The sequence below is a fragment of the Rattus rattus genome, chromosome 9 (assembly GCF_011064425.1).
Source record: "Rattus rattus isolate New Zealand chromosome 9, Rrattus_CSIRO_v1, whole genome shotgun sequence".
Lineage (NCBI taxonomy): Eukaryota > Metazoa > Chordata > Mammalia > Rodentia > Muridae > Rattus > Rattus rattus.
This window is the reverse complement of record NC_046162.1, coordinates 52,010,542-52,032,009: the sequence shown is the minus strand read 5'-3', so window position 1 is coordinate 52,032,009 and position 21,468 is coordinate 52,010,542. Positions and strand designations below refer to the sequence as shown.

Below are 21,468 nucleotides of genomic sequence, written 5' to 3'. Positions count from 1 at the left end.
GGCCATTAGAGATTCCTCTGTTGAGAATTCCCTATTTAATCTGTACCCCACTTAAAGAAAAACTTTACAAAAAAGAATGTTTTAACAATTCACACCATGTATTTTGATCATACACAATCTCCACTCTCTCTTCAACTCTTCCCAGGTCCACCCCTTACTTCCCTGACCCCCCAACTTTTGCCTCCTCTTAAAAAAAAAATGGAGTTTTGTTTATGCTTACCCATATACTTATGGGTTTGAGGCCATCTGCTGGAATGGGACCAACTTTCTAGGGTCAACCCCTTAAAGAAAACTGACTTTCCTTCCCCCAAAAGCCATCAACTGTCCATAGCTCATCACTAGAAATGGGGCCTTGTACGCCCTTCTCTCCAGCTGCACTGTTGACTGGATGGGTTTGGTTTCTTTCTTCTGCAGGGGGTCACTGCAGATGTGAACTCCTGAGAGCGATAGTCACAGCTAGAAGATGCCGCTTTGCTCGTGTCTTCATGGGATGAGCCTGAATTCTGGCTCTAATCATATTTCTGTTCTCTATTCCAAGATGGTTCTGAACCTTAGGGGGTTGCTACAACAAATCCTTTTAGAGCTGCGCATGTCTGGTATCTACCTACAGTCCCAGCACAGTCAGGAAGGGCCAGGTGCAAGCTGATTAGACAGAGGAGCTGGCATTGGTGAACGTCAGCAGCTTCAGTTAGAGACCCTACCTTAATAAAGAAAGCATGGAGAGCTCGAGGAAGATGCCCAATGCCAACGTTGGGCCTGTCTATGCACGTAACACACCCGTGCAGCCACACAAGTAAACACGAACTAACACAAACACAAAGCTGCAGTAGTCAATAGCAACAGGCATGAGTCTGACGGCAAGTGCATCGGAATGGAGCACTGTTTGGTTGTTAATATCCCTTTATCTGCTTAAGAACCTGACCCTTTCTTGCAGAGCATAGGGACTGTGCATGAACCTGCAGAGCCTCTGAGGCATGCAAAGTCTGTGAAAAACTGGGCAGTGAAGGGGAATATCAGCAGTACAGTCTCTAACTGACAAGACTAATAGCTTTGGTAAATGTAGAATAAATGTCTGATCCTCAAGATGGGGACAGAGCCTGCATGATCCTTCAGAGAGGAAGAAGCAGACACATGAAGGCATCTGGGAATTCCTTTATGATCTCCCAGTAAATACACCGGTGGACAAAAGGTTTCCCACTTTTATGTGATAGATCTTGTCTGTTAATTTAATGGCTTTCACATGCAACCAGTTAGCTGGAGCATTAAGAGATTCATAATTTATAAAAGTTGTGTAAGATCTAGGCATGTGTACCCCCATATAAGATGCCATGTCAATCAAACGTAAAAAAAATAAAATAAATAAAAAGCTTGGTAGATTAAAGGCTGCCACTTGTGTGGGAAGAGGGATATGAACTGGTGGCACCACAGTCTTAATTTATTTCTAGACTAAGTCTCCTTGGAGTTTGGTAGCCTCGGCAACTGCCCAGCTGGACTGACCACTCTATCTAGAGAACAGATTTGAAAGGAAGATTAGCGAAGCTGCCCACTTCAGGATGGTGGCCGCTAGCCTCCTATAGCTATTGTGTGTACTCTTCTGCCAGGAGCCAAGGAATTCTCACAGACGCAAAACTCATGAACACACAAATCCCTAATGTCCAAAGGTTCTGTATTTGCACATAGCCTACATATATCCCCTTATATTTTAAATCATCTCTGTACCATTTAAAACTTCTAATACAATGAAGTGTCCTGTCAGTGTTTGCAATACTATTGAAATATTGACATTAAAAAATGTCTGTGCTTGTTCACGACTGATGTGATTTTTTTTCTTCAAATATTGTCAGCCCTCAGATGGGGTGGGCTGGCTAGAGGTACAACATGTTGTGTGTCCAAATTGGGATGTGCTTTGAAGTGTAAAAGACGCATTGAGCTTCCAAGACTTGCAGGCGGGGGGAGAGAGAGTGCAAAATATCTAATGAGCAATTTTTGTATTGATTATATGTTGAAATAATACTTTGGATATATCGGGTTAGATGAAATATATTCTTCACGTCCATTTCACTGCTTTGGTTTGTTGGTTTGCTAATGTAGGCACTAGAAAACCGTGAAGTTGCAGCTTGTAACCACCTTCTGTTTCTATTGGCAGTTTCTCTGTTGGACAGAGCTTTGTACTCCATTCCATAGAGTATATCAGGCGCAAGAGCCTCTTTGTTTATTTTTAAAATGAAACTATGAAAGGATGTTCGGTAGAATGTGTGTCGTGCAGACCTGGTCCTCCTCTTCCCAGGCTTCTGGTTACAGGCCAACTTCAAGTATCCTGGATCTCAGAGGTACCTAAGGGTTGAGGCACAGTGCTCCCTAGTCAAGCTCCAAGTCCCCACCACTCCCTGTTGTTACACACCTGCCTGCCTCATGTGTGGACATTATCTGCCAGCCGCAGTACAGTGAACAAGAGCCCACAGGTACCAGGACATGATGTGTGCCAGTCAAGTCAAATCCCTGAGAGAAACAGTTTAAAGTAGGAAGGATTACATTTGGCTCATGGCTTCAAAGGCTTCAGTCATGGTTAACTGGCTCCATTGTTTCTGAGTCTTTGGTAAGACAAAACAGCATAGTAGAAGGTGTGGAGGGCAACACGGCTCACCTCAGGGGAGCAGATTTGGAGAGAGTGAAGAAAAGAGAGTGGGAATACAAGGTAAATTTCCCCCAAGGATCCACTTCCTCCAAGTAGGCACCACCAATCATAACACTATCACTGGTTAGGTCGCAGCCTTGGTATCCAATCACTTCTTGGTCATTAGGAACAGCAAATAGGGGCCAAGCCTCAACATATGAGCCTACTGGAGAAATGTCTCATATCTAAACCACACCACAGGAGATAAATGCCAAATAGTTAACTTACAGGCAATAAGAAGATGACTAAATAAGCAATGGGACTTGCACCTAATTACACCCCAAGCATTTGCTGTTTCTGGTTTCTTTGAAAAGAAATGAGCACCAAGGATTCTAACATCTGACCAGTAGGACTGATGATGCCCTCGTGGGGGATGCTAACTAAGAAGGCAATCTCTGTGCTCCACCACCAGTGCCAGTGCCACTGGAGTCCATGGGCTCCATTTACGAGGCATTTTCCTCTTAGGAAATGGAATAACTAGAGATGGGAAGTTATTTGCCTGAAGCTCTGTGAATCAGGGATTGAATTAAATGACATTACACTTAGAAATAACTGTTCTAAGGCAAGTTTCAACGTGTTAATTAAAGTGACCTAACCTTGGATTTTCTCAGTTTAGAGAAAACTATTGGCCCCAAAATGAATCAATGTATAGTCATCTGCATATGTCTAGAAGGAACGTCAGCAGCATCTCTTTATAATTATTAAAGTAATCCCTTAAAGCATAGAAACAGGATACAAGAAATCACTATGTCCACACACCCCTAGCACTGAATATCTGTTTGATTCAGCCCAGAATTCCTCAAGACAGGAGTTGCAAAGAAGCCAGCAGATATCCTTGTCCCACTTCATACCTACTGAGTCACATAAAGAATGCACTTGGCTTAGGTACCCAGCTGAAACTCAAAACAAAATTTAGTCACTTCCTGTTTAATAAACGAAAACCTTGTACTTCTCGGAGGCTAAGGATAAAGCAAGAGTAAAAATGCAAGGTCTTAAATACATGCTTTGTAATACATAAAGATACAGAATATATAATAAACTATGTTAAATAGATGTAGTTTATATGTTAAAATATTTCTAAAAATACAATGAAGTACTACAAATGTGGGTGTTCGACTTAAGCCTGATTTGAGCTAGTAGAACAGAGAAAATTAGGAGCAATCTGTTGTCAACCGAATGCTGCCATCTTGGTTGCAGTTCTCTCTGCATCCACAGAGGACTCCAGCCAGTCACTGGGGACTCAGAAAATTAAATCCAGACAACCAGCTGTGAGTGACTTGGCAAGAACTCTGCAGGCTCTCGATGTGACAATTGGAAAGTGGTAGATTGGACTCCCATTTAGGAATTCATATACCCGAGCTATAATGGGAAAACTCATTCTAGGTACCTATGACGTCTCTCTCCATCCTCGAGGTTTACGTAGGGCTGCGATGCCAATAATTTTATGTTCAAGACAATGTTCAGTATAAAGCTAGCCACCCCATCTCATGGTCCCCTTGAGGACCATGGAGGAGAGGAAGCCTTCTCTTCATTAAGCCCACACAGTGGTGGACCAGACAATGTCTTACACACCTGTTCTCCATTCATTCATCCTGTCTGTAGCATCAGAAACAATGGGGGGGTCAAGAGGTCCTTTCTGGAATAGCACAGCCTCATATCCCTTGAGTTTGTGAAGAAACGGTCCCTTACTTGAAGATTCAATATTACCATGAACGGCACCTTTTTTTAAACAGTAGAATTCATATAATAGTAGACAGCATATATGATTGTTTTATCTCTTTGTGCAGGGCTGATTAAAAGATCCTAGTCTTTACACAGGCCAAAAACAGGCAGCCCAGATGAAAAAGAGGAAGATTAAATTGAGCTGTGCTAAGGAAGGAGCCTCTCTCTGTCTTCCCTGCAGGGTTAAAAGTGATGGGTATGATTCTGCCCATTCCCAAAACTCCACACCCTTTACCTTCTCAATATCCAATCTCCTCCATTTCTAACCATTATAGTAAAACTTATATAACATAAAATGCTCGGACAGGTACGTCGTAATGTCCGCTGTCTAGATGTATATGTCATGTTAAATGGCATCTGAAAGTATCAGGGTAGTTACTTTCTATTGTAAACTGGAGAAACCTGAGATGTGACTTGGCCCTAGCACACATCTTTAGTCTAAGAGCTAAACAAAGTCAACCCTAGGTCAAGAGGTAGAGCATGCAACCAAACCCACAGGGAGTGACCATAAGGGAAAGGAGGGTCTTTGAGTTGGAAGGTGTTTAAGGCAGCGTAGAGAAGAAGGGGTTTTTCTTTGGCAACATTGGTGCAGTAGGAAGGTCTCTCAGCTAGCATGTTTGCACCCCAGCACCTGGGTCCTTGAGTCTTTATTGGTAAAATCAAACGGCTGGGACTTTTGTTTCGGAACAATGCAGCAATAAACATGGACGTGCAGGGGTCTCTGTGGTAGGATATAGTCTTCTGGGTCTGTGACTAAGAGGTAGAGCTGGGTCGCTTTTAGTGCTTTGAATGTCCACAGTGGCTCGTTAGTTCACAGGAAAAAGGATGCTTGTGTAGGTTTAAATCGTGAGAAGGAAAAAGAGGTATCCAGACATGTGTGGGGTTGGGAGCAAAAGATTGCTTGTGATACGGAAGTGTGAAGAAGGCTACTGCGATGGGCATGAGGGGGTAGGGAAGGAAGGAGGGGGGAGAGAAACAGTGGAAATAAGTAAATTTTCTTTGAAAAGTGCCATAATGAAGCCTAATTCTTTGTCTGCTGATTTTTTTTTTAATGAATTTAAAGAAAACTCAGGGGGGATGGTCCCTCTGATCAATGAACAAAGTCGGTGGGGGTGATACCTAGCTTGAATCTGTCTCAGTTTTCTGGTTTGCTGGGTTTGATTATTTCTGAAGTCCTTTTAACTCTAGACTTTGACCCTCTGTTTGCACACCTGTGTCGTCAATGATCAGGCTACAGTGGATTCTTCCACACTGCTCCTCTTCCTTGAACAATGCCCCCCAGTGTGTCAGAACAAGTGGTGTCTGTCCATCCCCCACCTCAACCCCCACCCCACCTCCAACTATTTACATTCAGTCTTCACAAATCATCCCTCTGTCCTATCAAGAGGCTCTGCAGGAAACCAGTCTAAGCAGCGTTCTTAAATCTCTTACACTCACTAATTACATCGCAAAGAACTATTACACACCTCAGCAGAGCAGTCAAAGATGCGTAATAAGAAAGCTGAGTTGCAAGGAAAAGACACCTAATTTATGACAGGCTATCGGCCACTCTTCACTAACCCTTCTTGGCACCGAGTGGCCTTCCTGCTTATGGGATCAGACATTCAGTTGTGACGCCTACACTGGACATACATACCCATCTCTCAATTCTCAACAGGTGGGGGTCTAAAGTCCTGCTCCCTTAGATCTGTCACTGTACCCCCCAAAGGTGTCCATCCCAGACCTGGGCAAATTAAACACATTCTGTCATATCTTCATCAACGTCACTTTTTTGTTTGAGTTGTCCCTAACTCCGGAAGCCACATATAAACTACACGGTTTCACCAACTCTTCCTGATTTATTGCTCAGTCGCTGAGCAAGCTGGAGAACACCCCAATAATCCTGGAGGACAATTCCAGCTCTTGTGGTTTCCCATGGAGAGATTTTAAGTACAGTCATTTAGCCCACTTAAGGCTCTTCATCTAAGGATAAGAAATAAGCCAACCTCCCTCACAATCAGCGGAAGCATTAGATGAGATAACAGATGTACCGTTACCAAGAACACTAACCAGAATGTGCCAGTCACTGTCACCGCCAGGGATGCCTGGCATGACCTCCACTTAGTGTGATCATAGTCGTGTGGTTTTTTTTTTTTTTTTTTTTTTGTTTTTGTTTTGTTTTTTTTTTTGTTTTTTGTTTTTTTTTGTTCTTTTTTTTTTCGGAGCTGGACCGAACCCAGGGCCTTGCGCTTCCTAGGTAAGCGCTCTACCACTGAGCTAAATCCCCAGCCCCATAGTCGTGTGTTTTATGGCAACAGCAAAGACACGATCTGCTGAGTAAAGTCACATCTCGGCAATGCAAAGGCTAGCCCTGTTGTGTGCCCAGTAAGCACTAGCCGGTGCGCCACATGGAAAGGTAAACACATAAAAAGATCATTATGGTTTGAATCTGTGGCGTCCTTCGTGGGCTCCTGTTCTGAATAGTCATTCCCAAATGTGTGGCATCAGTTCAAAGGCTGTGGGGCCTTCAGAAGGAGGGGCCTGCCTAGTGGAAACAGATCACGGGGGCCGGCCTTCTAAAGCCACACCCATCCCTGCCTCCGTCCTGCCTTCTCTGCTTCCTGGTTGGCTACCACAAGAACAGATGCTCTGTCACATGTGACCACTGCCTTGACCACCAGCATTCCTCCCCTGCCATGATGGGCAGGGCCTGAAGCCATAAGCCAAAATCATCCTTCCCCTGCAAAGTTGTTTCACAGTGACACAAAATACGACTAACACAAAAACTGCAAATGAACTTGTTTCCTTGTTTGTTTTTTTTTATTGGATATCTTATGTATTTACATTTCAAATGTTATCCCCTTTCTCCCCTCTCCCCTAACTCCTGCCCCTTCCCCTGCTTCTGTGAAGATGCTCCCACTCCCTCCCACCCACTTCCACCTCAACACCCTGGCATTCCCCTACACTGGGGAAACGAGCCTTTACAGAGCCAAGGGCTTCTCCTCCTACTGAGAGGCCATCCTCTGCTACATATGAGCTGGAGCCATGGGTCTCTCCATGTGTACTCTTTGGTTAGTGGTTTAGTCCCTATGAGCTTTGGGAGCTCTGATTGGTTGATATTGTTGTTCTTCCTATGGGGTTACAACCTTCAGTCCTTTCTCTAACTCCTCCATTGGGGTCCCTATGCTCAGTCCAATGGTTAACTGCAAGCATCTTCATCTGTATCAGTAAGGCTCTGGCAGATCCTCCAAGGAGACATCTATATCAGGCTCCTTTCAGCAAGCACTTCTTGGCATCATCAATAGTGACTGGGTTTGGTGGCTGCATATGGGATGGATCCTCAGGAGGGGCAGTCTCTGGATGACCTTTCCCCAGTCCCTGCTCTACTCTTTGTCACTGTATTTCCTCCCATGAGTATTGTGTTCCCCCTTCTAAGAAGGACTAAAGCATCCACATTTTAGTCTTTCTTCTTGAGCTTCATTTCTGTGAATTGTTTCCTGGGTATTCTGAACTTTTGGGCTAATATCCACTTATCAGTGAGTGCATACTATGTGTGTTCTTTTGTGACTGGGTTGCCTCACTCAGGATGATATTTTCTAGTTCCATCCATTTGCCTAAAAATTTTATGTAGTTCTTGTTTTTAATAGCTGAGTAGTACTCCATTGTGTGAACATACCACATTTTCTGTATCCATTCCTTTGTTGAAGGACATCTGAGTTCTTTCCAGCTTCTGGCTATTATAAATAAGGCTGCTATGAACATGGTGGAGCATGTGTCCTTGTTATATGTTGGAGCATCTTTTGGGTATATGCCCAGGAGTGGTATAGCTGGGTCCTCAGGTAGTACTATGTTCGATTTTCTGAGGAACCGCCAGATTGATTTCCAAAGTGATTGTACCAGCTTGCAATCCAACCAACAATGATGTTCCTTTCTCCACCATCTCACCAGCATCTGCTGTCACCTGAGTTTTTGATTTTAGCCATTCTGACTGGTGTGAGGTGGAATCTCGGGGTTGTTTTGATTTGCCTTTCCCTGATGACTAAGGATGCTGATCATTTCTTTAGGTACTTCTCAGCCATTCGATATTCCTCAGTTGAGAAATCTTTGCTTAGCTCTGTTCTCCATGTTTAATAGGATTATTTGGTTCTCTGGCATCTAAATTCTTGAGTTCTTTGTATATATTAGGTATTAGCCCTCTATCAGATGTAGGATTGGTAAAGATCTTTTCCCAATCTGTTGGTTGCCATTTTGTCCTATTGATAATATCCTTTGCCGTACAGAAGTTTTGTAGTTTTATGAGGTCCTATATGTCGATTCTTGATCTTAGACCATAAGTCATTGGTGTTCTGTTCAGGAAAATTCCCCTGTGCCTATGTGTTCGAAGTTCTTCCCCACTTTTTCTTCTATTAGTTTCAGTGTATCTGGCTTTATGTGGAGGTCTTTGATCCACTTGGACTTGAGCTTTGTACAAAGAGATAAGTATGGATCGATGACCATTTTTACTATATTAATCCTGGCAATCCATAAGCATGGGAGATCTTTCCATCTCCTGAGATCTTATTTGATTTCTTTCTTCAGAGACTTAAAGTTCTTGTCATACAGATCATTCACTTGCTTGGTTAGAGTCACACAGAGGTATTTTATATTATTTGTGACTTTGTGAAAGATGTCATTTTCCTAATTTCTTTCTCAGCCTGTTTATCCTTTGAGTAGAGGAAGGCTGCTGATTTGTTTAAGTTAATTTTATATCCAGCCACTTTACTGAAGTTGTTTATCAGCTATAGGAATTCTCTGATGGAATTTTGGGGTCACTTAAGCATACTGTCAGATCATCTGCAAATAGTGATATTTTGACTTCTTCCTTTCCAATTTGTATCCCTTTGACCTCTTTTTGTTGTCTAATTGCTCTGGCTAGGACTTCAAGTCCTATAATGAATAGGTAGGGAGTGAGCAGCCTTGTCTAGTCCCTGATTTTAGTAGGATTGCTTCAAGTTTCTCTCCATTTAGTTTGACATTGGTTACTGGTTTGCTGTATATTGCTTTACTATTTTTAGGTATAGACCTTGAATTTCTGATCTTTCTAAGACTTTTATCATGAAGGGGTGTTGAATTGTGTCAAATGCTTTTTCTACCTCTAATGAGATGATCGTGTGGGTTTTTTTTATTTGAGTTTGTTTATATCGTGGATTACATTGATGGATTTCCATATATTGAACCTTAATCTCTACGTGTTTGACATATAGCAAGCACACAAGTTAAGAGTTCACTGTATTTAACATACATTTTACATTAACTGCTGGTTATCGCCCTTAACCCTTCTTCCACCTACCCTCCCCATCCCCCATTCCTAAAATACCCTTCCCTGTCCCAAACTGTTACTAATTTCTTTCTATCTTCATACCCACTCAAGTGTCTACCATTCCATTTCTATAAGGCTGTCTTGTTGGTATCTGTACATGAATGAGAACATGCAATGTTTGTCTTTTCTGTGTTACTCAACATAATGGTCCAAAGTGGTAAGTTTCTGACATCTACAGGACCCCTGAGAAGTGAAGTGTCATCTCTCACTGGTGTTTTACTGCCTTCTGAGATTCTAGAAGCCTTTTGACTCTTGAATAGTAGTAAGATAGAAATCGTTGTACCCTTGCTTCCTCCCTTGTGCCCTTGAGTGATTATTTAGCCTGGCTGTGCCTAGTTTCCTCATCTAGATAGTGGTAGGGAGATGAACATGATGTAACAGTCTGTGTCTACAGTCCCAGCCCTAGAGTGGTGGGGAAAGGTAAATTGAGAGTTCAAGGCCAACCTGCTTTACAGAGTAAGGCCCCTTCTCAAATACAAAAGGGCAGGGGACAACAGAGTCAGAGAGAAACACAGAGGCAGAGACAGAGAGCAAAGTAGCACCTGCACAGGTCTCATGGCCATTGTTTAATACAGTAGGATTAATACATTCTTTAATACAGTAGGAATCCCATTTATTCTAGTGACTCTATTTGTGGTACTGCACATCCACATATGTGGCTGGAAATATTCTTCTGTTCACCACAGGATGCTTCAGGTAGGCTCTGTCATGAGGAAATGTAACAAACACTTCACATTAGCCTTGTATTATATCATACAAGTAACTACCTCATATTTTGGATTCTCTAAAAGTAATGTTCACTCAGGCTTAGCTTTCTACAATAAACATTAACCCTACATGCACGGTGTCCAAAGGACCTTTGGCATGTTTATTTCTTTTTTATTTAGGCATTTAAAAAATTAATACATCCCATATTGAGGAGATGGCTTGGTCAGTGAAATGCCTAGTACACAAGTATGAGGACCTGAGTTCAAATCCCCATAACTCCATGAAGAAAAATCCAGGTGCTGGTCAAGGCCTAGAACCTCAGTGCTAAAGGCATACAACCAGTAGGATCCCTGAAGTGTATCAGCCTGCCAGCCTAGTTGAGTCTATGAGCTTCAACTTCAGTGAAATCAAGGCAAACTGTGTGATTCTGTGGACATCACTCCTGATTCTCTAGAGAACCCTAACTAACACTAGAGGAAATCACAAGCATCCTAAACTCCAAGCCACTGGCCTGTCCCTCCAGTACCAGGCTGCTTCTTGATCAAAGCCCTGTGGTATCACATTGCTAAGAAATCACTAGTAATTTATAAGGACTCAATCATGGGTTAACATAATGGGTCGAAGGACAAGAGATACTCAGGGTCAGGCCCTCCTTCCCCAAGGATAGTCCTTTGTCTCAGGACATGAAAGAACCCCAGAAGGGAGGAGGGGAAAATCTTCCCTGTGAGAAGCCCATCCTACACATGGTTTAGCCTGACATCTTCCCACCCAAAGGAAAGCAAATGCCTCAGGTCTAAGTACTATACCAAGAGTGCTGCCGGTTGGCTAAGGAAGAGATTGTGGGAATTTAAAGGGGGAAATCTGCGCTGAGAATTTAGCACCCATTTGGTCACCAAGTAAGGATTCACACTGAGAGGCCATCTGCTAGTGGCAAATTGTAGCCAATTCTCAAAGAGTGAATGTGCCTCTTACTTTAAAAATGAACTGACCAAATTCATATCCTCTAATGTACTGCTGTCCATAGAATGATCTAGAAGGTGAACATACTAACAAGAAGCCTGGCAGATCATTAGCCACGGTACCAGAACTGTGCTTGTTCTACAGAAGCACCCAATGTTATAAAATAACCATGGCGGATTTGAAGGTGGTGAATTTTTGCTTGTTTATTTCAATTTCTTTTTTATGTTTCATCATTCGGTTTTGCTTTACGAACATACATTATTTTTATATGGCCCTATGTTATTGATGTTATTTATTGACATACCATCGCAATGGGCATATATGTTCTGCTTCCTTTAATACGAGAAGCTCCAACTAGTCTTAAACCAGTATAAATGTCTAGAGTTGGGAAAGCAAGGTCTTCCCCAGTCTTCATCCTAGGATGAACAGCAGCCTAGTGTCCGATCTGAGTCTTCCATGTTCTTGAAAGACAATAATATTATTCCACACACGCCCCTAAGAACTGCATGAGGCCTTATCTTTGGAGTGCAGAAGAAACAACGTCCCACAAGAAAGCAACCTGGATATCCCCACAGCTTCAGCTTCTCCACTCGTGTCTGCTTCCTGGTGTGCATAAGCAAACTTTCCCAGCATGCCCTGCACCGAAGCCATTCATTGGAAACACAGTAATTAGCATTGCAGATAAAATGACACTGGTGCAGCATTAATTGCTACCATGCAGATGTACTGTTAGATTCGGTTACCATACATAACATTGTCAAGCCTTTATTTTTAAATTAAAGTGCAGCAAACCATACCCTGGCTACACATATTTTTATAATTAATACAAATTAATGTTATTTCATTGTCTAGGGAAAGGGTAGAGATAAGGAGATGTTGTATCTAATTGTAACAATATAATGGTATACGTTATATATCCCCCCAGCTGCCTGCACACTGGGAGCTAGCATAAGGAAGGGTGAGTTCTGTGAAGACAGAGACTATGCATGCTCCTTGAGGTATCCCAAGCTCCTAGCCCAACCAGTGATACGTGACCCTTTCAGAACATGGATGAATGGATGGCTGCTGAGTAGTAGTATAGATGAGAATGAATGAATGAATGAATGAATGAATGAATGAATGAATGAATGAATGAATGAGTGAAGATACAACTGTGTTATAGAAGGGAATCTAGAGGAAATTGAGAGCTCAAAGGCACAGTGATTTAGTTTTGATTCTCCTAGCTCTGTTTTGTTTTTAGTCTTCGAGGTGAGCCATCCATTCCCCATCTATAGTACCTAGAAGTCCAAAGTGAGAGGCAAGTGGACCACCTGAGAGGAGAGGTTGAGGATGTTTCACAAGTCCCACTGTAATCCACCAGGTTCTGGAAAGGGAAGGTGAGTGGAAGGGAGATGGAGGCGAATCCTTCTGTATCAGTGAGGCATGTGTGCAAGAGCCAAGGGAGAGAAAGGAAGAAAAGGAAAATGTTTGACCCACACAAATATTATTTACTTAATAACATAGCTTCACAGGGAAATTAATTTTTTGGTTTTCATTGTGAATGAAATACACATCACTTAAACTTTGACATCCTAAGCATTTCTAAGCTAAGCAATCTTAAACACACTTTGTCACTGCGGACCCTTCAAACCCACCCACCTTGAGAACTCTTAGTCTTGCAAAGTTGAAACTCTGTGTCAACTAAACGCTGACTTCCATTCCCTTCCTGACCCCAACCTCTGCGATCTCTATTCTAATGCTGTCTCTACAGTTCATTCTGCTTTTGACACCTCAAATAAATGGGATTCCTTTATATCTAGAGCGACTACTAATAAAGAGTGTGGTCTGTTACTTGACTGTTTTGAAGATGGCTTACAGTTTTGTCTCCCAACTCTTCTTCCCAAGAGGGACTCTGTGTTATGTCCATTGTATGCTTACACAAGTTCAGCTTGACAACATTAAATATGTCTTCCCAAGTTACACAGCCGACACGAAGTGAATTGGGAAACTTTTGACACCAAAGACTCGGGTGGGTTTTTGAAACACTGGAAAAAATTGTGGATGAGCTTGGGACACAGGCTTTGATTGACAAACTGTTAAACTATGCAATGATTTTCTTCGGACACATTAGATAACTCTGATGAATGGGTTTCTTGAAACATGGGGTATCTCCATAGTGTGTCAGGCTGCGAGAGCCTGTGACAGCTCTCCATTGATGGTGCAGAGCTCTGCACTTGCCAATGAGTGTAGAACAAGGAAATGAAGCTGAGCATGGAATCCAAAGGGGGGAAAGGAGGGGAAAAAAAAGAAACAAGGTTTAATAGTAGACAGAACTAAAGAGAGATGGGATTGGGCAGAGAAATATTCTGAATGTGAGATGATGTGGGGTCCCATGTGTCTCCCTTCAGATTAGCCCTGAGGTTATGTTCTTTGAGTGGTGACCTGAACACTCTTCCTGATGTCCACTGCCAAGACTGGAGAGAAACCTAACCAAAACTGCTGGACTGAGTGCCTGGACCTTCACGGTTCAGCCGTCTCCCACTGGGGCTTTCCCATCCCTCATGGGGATCCCTTAAACTCTACTTATGACTTTCACCATTTTCTTAGACCCGAAGGGTTTTTGTTTTTGTTTTTAGCTCTTACACCATCTTTACCTTCTAAACAACTTCAATGAGAAGGACAAACTAATTTTAATAAGGTGCAATCTACAAAATAGTTGTCATGGTTGGTGAAAAATCTCTTGAGTCCCTCCTTTCAAGTTCCTGAATGATAAATGTGACTTATGACTCATCGGAAGTACCTTAGACCATACCTTAGGCATGGAAGGAAAACCCTCTGAAGAGATCTTCACGTCCTTCTGCACACATAGATTTAGCCTGCTGTGTCATCATCAGAAGATGTAAATGGGTCTGCCAGGCACCTTTCTGGATTTGGGAAGAAATACAAAGAAATGCTTGTCTAACCTGTTTCCCATTACCTTGTAGGTCAGTGGGACGATGTACAACACTGGAAGGCATGTGTCCCTCCGCCTGGACAAGGAGCACTTGGTCAATATTTCAGGAGGGCCCATGACATATAGTCACCGCCTGGAAGAGATCCGGCTACACTTTGGAAGTGAGGACAGCCAAGGGTCTGAGCACCTCCTCAACGGACAGGCCTTCTCTGGGGAGGTAAGTGCACCTGCCAAAGTGCTATGGCTTACGGCCAACTTGTAGGATTCCATGCCTCCATAACAACGAAATAACAGATGGGAAGGTTCCCTGGTACCTTTCTCCTTTTCCTTGTGGTCTTCAGTGTCCCAGAAGAGGCTACAGTGAAACAATATTTCTTTTTGAAACACTAGCAGGGAGACTCATGCCCTGGCATGTCCTAGAGTAGTGTTTCTCAGCCTTCCCAATGCTGAGACCCTTTAATAGAATTCCTCATGCCGTGGTGACCCAGAACAGTAAAATTATCTTGTTGCTACTTTATAACTGTAATCTTGCTAGTATTGTGAATTGTACTGTAAATATCTCATATACAGAATATCTGATATTCAACCCCTGTGGGGGGCCATAGCCCACAGGTAGGGAACCATTTTTCTACAGTACCTTTTCTGTGCCTCTTCACGTCTACCTCTTTGAGAAGAACCAGCTTCTCTTGCATCCTGTATGACAGCATAGCTTCCCTCTGGTAAAGTGGGTCTTATATGCTTGAATATATGACGCACTGTGAAATCAATGTCAAGGAACTGAAGAATTTGCCTGAAATTCTATAGCATGGAAATTCCACTGTGTCACACCATTGATGGCCATTGAGTGCCACCATCAGCCCAGACCAACAAGTAAACCAAAACAATGCAGCTAACAGCCGTTTTAGATGAGATAAGAAATACGGTTTAACCAGATTTCATCTGTGAGGTGACACTTGACCTATTTCACTCTTTATATGCATGAGGAGTAGAGTCCTCATATAATAAATAGTCAACAACCAGGTTCCTAGTAAGAATCCTCAATCACTGATGTCAAAAAGACTTCAAAAGTTCAAAAGTGTTGATTATATGGGGTCTGTTTATTTTGCTATTTAAGGTCATGGTTAAACCTGGCAGTTTTTTATGCCCTAAGGTCATATCAAATAGGCCACGAGTTTAAGAAATCCCTTAGCCAGATTTTGAAGTACATTCAAAATACATTGACTGTGAGTCGGCTTAGGGACCCAACTCGTTACTAGGGATACAAGGATTTAAAAATGAAAAGGAAGAAAAGAGTTCTTGCCCCAGACAAGTTCAAAAGGAACTATATTCAAATCCTTGAACTATAATGGCATGCTGAAATAGAGATGTACAAAGGCCCTGGCAGCCTCAGAAAAAGAGAAAAATGACACATTTTACTTGAAGGGTCAGGAGGTGCTTCACACAGAAGGTGCCCTTTGAACTGAGCTGTGGGGAGAAGCTAGAGAGAGCAATTTTAACACATCAGCTTTGGAGTCAAAGGACCCGAATTTGTAGCCCTGCTTTGATACACACCATGTAATCTTGGGACATCACTTGATCCTTCTAAGGCACAATTTAGACACCTCTCAAAGATGTTTTAATGTTTTAGTGGGATCCCAGATGTAAGGAGTACTCGGTCGATAGATTAAAAGGAAAGATAAAGCAGGGAATGAGGGATAGGATGAGAAAGGGGCCTCCAGGCATGTCAGGGCAGTGTTCTCGAGACAGTGCACGGAGATCGGTCATGTATTAATAATGGCTGCATAGACAATGGGCTCCAGCTGCTGTATGAGATTCTCTCTGTAGGGGGAGGCGTGTAAGGATTGATTAAAGATGTCTGCTGAAAAGGAACCAAGTAAAAGAAAACTCTCCTGAACTAGAACATGGCAAGAAATATAAGCAAAGTAGGGCAAAAATTCACAATAAGGAGAGGCCGGAAGGGGCAGGGGAAAGGTCAATCTCAAGTAGAGCATCTTGAAAGATAAACTCTTCCTTATGGTAATATGCATTGTTTTAAAGTTTGCTGTGGATTTCAGTTGACTTACTTTCTCCTCGTTTTATTTTTGTTTTGTTTTGTTTTTCTCCTTCTGGACTGTCCTACTTCAGTGTTTGCCACGGCACTGCTTCTAATTAGAAACATTATTTAAATGAGTGGGTAAAATGTAGATGGCTATTAGGCTAAAATCTTTACCCCATTGCTTCAGTTACTTCAATGTTTAAGGAGGGTAATTTGTAACATGTACATTAACAACTCAGAATTTGAATACATCTCAAGGCCTTAATGGATACATAATAATTTAATCTCAGCATATTAGTTTTCCAAAACCTATTACAGGCCACAGGGACTAGGTATTTTAAAGAATCTATGTTTAAAAGTTCCCAGAAAGACAGACATGGTGACATCTGGAATACCAGCCCTAGGGAGGCAGAGGCAGGATGGTCATAAGTTTGAAGTTAGCCTGAGCTACCCAGCAATACCCTATCTCAGAAAATAAGTAAATAAACGAATAAATAAATATTCCCAGGAGAATCTGATTACGAAGCATTCTTGTCTGTTCTTGAGTGTTCGTTAACAATTACATTTACACAGAGCAGCAAATGAACCTACATCTTGGGCAGTGTGCTCTGGGTCTGCACAATTGTGGAAAATTCCCAGGGCATACTGGCTAGCAACCGCCATGCCAGCTAGAGAAGTCTCCTTTTCTAATAGCAACTGTCTTGGAAATGGCAAACTGGGGTACAATATGGGTTGATGAGACTTGGGCTACAGCTTTCTCAGCACACACACACACACACACACACATATACAGGCACATACACACACAAACACATATGCACACACACACACATATACATACACACATGTGCACACACACATACATGCATACACATACAAACACACACATATGCACACACACATACACACACACTTATACACATACATACATGCACATACGCACACACACACCCCAACCTGCAATGAAGCCTGTATCACCCTCAGCATAAGTATAGCCACCCTGGGCAGATCACACTAATGTCAGTACGTTTCTTTCCACATCCCTCAGTTTGCATGCTCCATGTAAGCTTACCAGCACATAGTGCTTCTATAGCATTTTGGAGATTCCGAAATAACCTCATATGAAGATCACTGTGCACCCAGTTGGCCTTTGAGATATTAAAGCCTCCCTAGTGAACAAGAAGAGTTGAACACCTATGTCACATGAAGGGAAAGACCTAGGGCCAACCGTGGAAACAGCAGACAGGAGACATTCAGCTTAATATGTGTTCTAACAATGGGAGCTATCTATCAATGAAATGAGTTTGCTTCTGAAAATAGTGAACTCCTGTCGCTAGATTTATTAAGCCCTGAACACTTCTTAAACAATGGGTGAACTATTAGCTTTAACGTACCTTCTAATTACTAAACTCTACACAGTCTACAACTTCCTTCCAGAAACTCCTTCCAGTTAGATTCCAGTTAGCCTCAGGAAAGGCAAATATTTATTACCCCTTAGCTTAACTTTTCCTATTTCTTTTGTTCTCCCTTCAAAGCCTCCCTTGGTCTCTGTTTCTGGCTGTCCTTTGAGAGGACCCAAGTAGACACCTCTTGCAACAGATCATGTGTTTATTTTGCTGACAGTGAGTAATCCATTGCCGTCTACCCCATCTATCATTGCCGATCATGATGAGTCAATTAATACCAGGCATTTTCCTTGGCATACTGCAGTGGCCGCTGTCTAAAGAGCTGTACGTTAGGCACAGCCTTGTCTAGTGAGGTTATTATAATTGATGGTAATCATTTGCTTTGTTTTATAAAACTGTGTGGATGTAAGACACCATTAGCAACTGCGTTTTTTTTTTTCTGTTAAAATTATTCATGTCCTACATGAAGAATTCCTGGATGCCTGATTGGAGGTTGGTGATAAATGAGTGTATTCAGGGATTCAAATGTCTCAATTTTTTAAAAGGTAGGGATTAACTGTTTTTAATAATCAAGCTCCTTAGCTTGCTAATCATTTTAAGTGCTGAGATTAATATCTAGTATAAAGTGGGTTATTTGTAGGATGAAACAAAAGATAATATTAGGAAAGAATCATGTTTGTAGATTAAGTTCCAGTAGTGAGACTAGGCAAGAAAAAAAATTCTCTCTTACTTGAGGGAAATGGGACAATGTCATCTTCAAAACCTCCTTTGAGTTCTTCATTCCCTAGGGATAACATAGTACCCTGAAAACTGCACTAGCCACATCACGGGACATCTTTGGCCAGATCTCTGATTCATTTTCTCCTCTCTCTGTGGCTACTGTGCTCCTGTTGTGTGCTGGGCTCTGAGCAGACAACACCCGATTTCTACTCAGAAGTGCCACAAGTCTATTGAGGAAAATATATGTTTAATACGTGTGTGTGTGTGTGTGTGTGTGTGTGTGTGTGTCTGTGTGTGTGTGTACATATGTTGAATACACCCATATGTGTGTGTGTGTTTGTACATGGTTGTACACACTAATAGTGTGGCTATATTTAAGGTTTCTTCCGAGAGAAAATGATGAAATAGCTATCTCGGATCATAATAAGAACGACAAGCAGCCCTCACACTGTCATGCTCGTGGCTCCTCTGAAGGTGAAGTAGCAGCATTGACCTTCCTGGATCTCAGCCTCGGGAGTCTCTGGAGTCTCCAGTTCTGCTCAAAAGACAGGGAGGAAAGAGTCCATAGGTGTTGCTATGGTGATGTAGATTATAGTTTTCATTAAAGAGGGAGACTAAAAACCACAGGTGAAATATAAGATGGTTATGTTTTGTGTCTCTGAATCAGAAAAGAGACTTTTGTGATCAGTAAGAGAAACAAACAATGCAGGCTCGATCTCTTCAAGGAACCAATTATCTGCATCCTTGAGAGACTGCTCCACATAAACACACAACTAGTAGGCATAAGCAACCAAAATCAAGTTGTCCCGGCATGCATTAGAGTGTGGGAAGAGCTAAGGAGCAACAACTGAGAACCAGGGTGCCAGCAAGCACAGCCCATGGTAGGATTAGGGGAAGTAAAGGCAAACTGTCCAGCACTCAGATGTTCCACAGGGACCTCCTGGTAAAGATACTTTATTGGCCCAATTAGAGATTGAGGTGAAATAAGAACTGGGATACATACGTGTAATAAGAATGTGGATAATAAATATGGAAGTGCTACTGTGTGGCGTATGCCACGCAAAAGCTCCTCCCTCTGTTATGTCAGACTCATCTCTACAGCCATCGTCTACCTCAGTCTCCCTCTTCTAGCTTCCCAAGATCCTTTCTCCCCCACCCCCAGCCGCCCGGGCGCTGCCTCTTCTTGCCTTGCAGAGAAAGTTGTACGTCCCTGAATGGGAGGCCTTGTATTACCTTGTAGTTCATTTGCAAAAATAATCAAAGAGAGTATCAGAAGTAGTAATCAACAGAGATCATATGTAGCCTGCAAAAGATCAAAATACTGTTATATTTTTTAAAAAATATGCTCAGCCCAACTAATTTAATGACACCAATCACTGTGAGTCTTGTATCTATTTTTTCTCACTTCTAATGGGAATTTTTGTTTGGTCAGAGCTGCATCTCAGCACTTTGTACACTGAGCACACGAGGCCAGTCAACACGTGCTCACTGGATAAAGTCATCTGAATAAACTTCATAAGCAAAGAGCTATTCCTCCAGAGACACCATGTACCTAATGCAATGTCCAACGTACAGTAGGTCATGTTTGTGAAATGAGTCATTCAGTCACTGAATGAGCAACTCAATCAACTGTCAGTGTCCAAGAAACAAAAACATTAGAGCAGGGTTGTTTGTTTGTTTGTTTGTTTGATTGATTGATTGATTGATTGAAATCCTGACTTGTGTTAACTATACAGGAAATATACAAAGGCATTTAAATTGAAGCTGGAGGGACTGGAGAGAAGGCCCAGTAGTTAAGAGCTCTGGCTGCTCTTCCAGAGGACCCAGGTTCAATTCTTAGCACCCACATGGTTGTTCAGAATCCCAGTTCCAGGCAAGATGGTGCCCTCTTATGGCCCCATGGGCATCAGACATATCCATGGTGCACACAAGTGTATTCAAGACAAACATCCCAAGCATAGAATACTAATTAATTGATTGATTGATTGATTGATTGATTGATTGATTGAAGATGAAATATTTGGGTAAAAGTTGCTGAAAGCTTCAACTGCCCTTATAAATCGGGGTTTGGGGGAGAGGGAAAATTGTTGGTAATTATTACTAAGGAATTTCTCTACAAGTACCGATCTATACCTACCCTTTATATGGTGGGAGACGTAGGAGGATTAAACAGTGTCACCCTGAAGGGACTTCAGATCCATTAGAGGGACAAGACACAGACTTGACTCACAAATGGCTTCAGAATGTTGTTGAAAATACCTGGCCACTGTCTACCTGCTTGGCAAGTAACTCCCGGTTCATCTCCTCTGAAGAACAGACAGTGACTATCTATCACACACAACAGTGAGTAAGACAGCCACAGATCCCTATCTATGAGGTGTTTCCCATCCAGTGTGGGAGACAGGTCAGGAATAATGGGAAGAATAAATGAGCCCATCTGTAGCATCAGAAGAGAGCAAAGGCTATGAGGACTTAAACAACAGAGAAAGGAGATGAAGGGTCAAGCTTGGAGACACGAGGTACAAGTCTAAACAGAGTAGCCAGCCTGGATCTCACTGAGAGAACAGTATTTGTTAGGTTGACAGGGAGACTGATCAAGGGAAGGACCTTCTAGGTGAGCACAGTGGCCCTGAGTGGGAGAGAACTGCGAGCATTTACACATTAGCAGAAACAGTGTGGGCTTGTGCGTGAGTGCTGGTGCTGAGGGAGAGCTTATGGGTCCTCCTGTCACTGACTCTGTGTGGTAAAAATCAAAACTCTCTCTTAAAGTACACTGACAAGAATTCTCTTTGAATGGGCAAGCATCAGTTGCATGAGTTTGCTCTTAATGTGAGCTCCTCACCTGGGGTGATGAAGGTCCAAGGTCATCCAAACAAGAATGTCAAGGCTAGATTCAACTCCTGAACTTCTGCTATTACGATGCTGAGGGTGTGCCAAGGTTTCTCTGCAAACTCCACACTAATGGCTATTTGC

At 42.4% G+C, this 21,468-nt stretch overlaps 1 protein-coding gene across 1 annotated transcript in view; it reads left to right on the top strand.

The window, feature by feature from the left end:
- Ca10 (carbonic anhydrase 10) overlaps positions 1 to 21,468 on the top strand; it is a 489,824-nt gene that overhangs the window by 372,761 nt on the left and 95,595 nt on the right. The window contains exon 4 of the mRNA XM_032911624.1: positions 14,366 to 14,551. Coding sequence (XP_032767515.1) covers positions 14,366 to 14,551 — 186 coding nt within the window. The remainder of the gene's footprint in view (positions 1 to 14,365; positions 14,552 to 21,468) is intronic.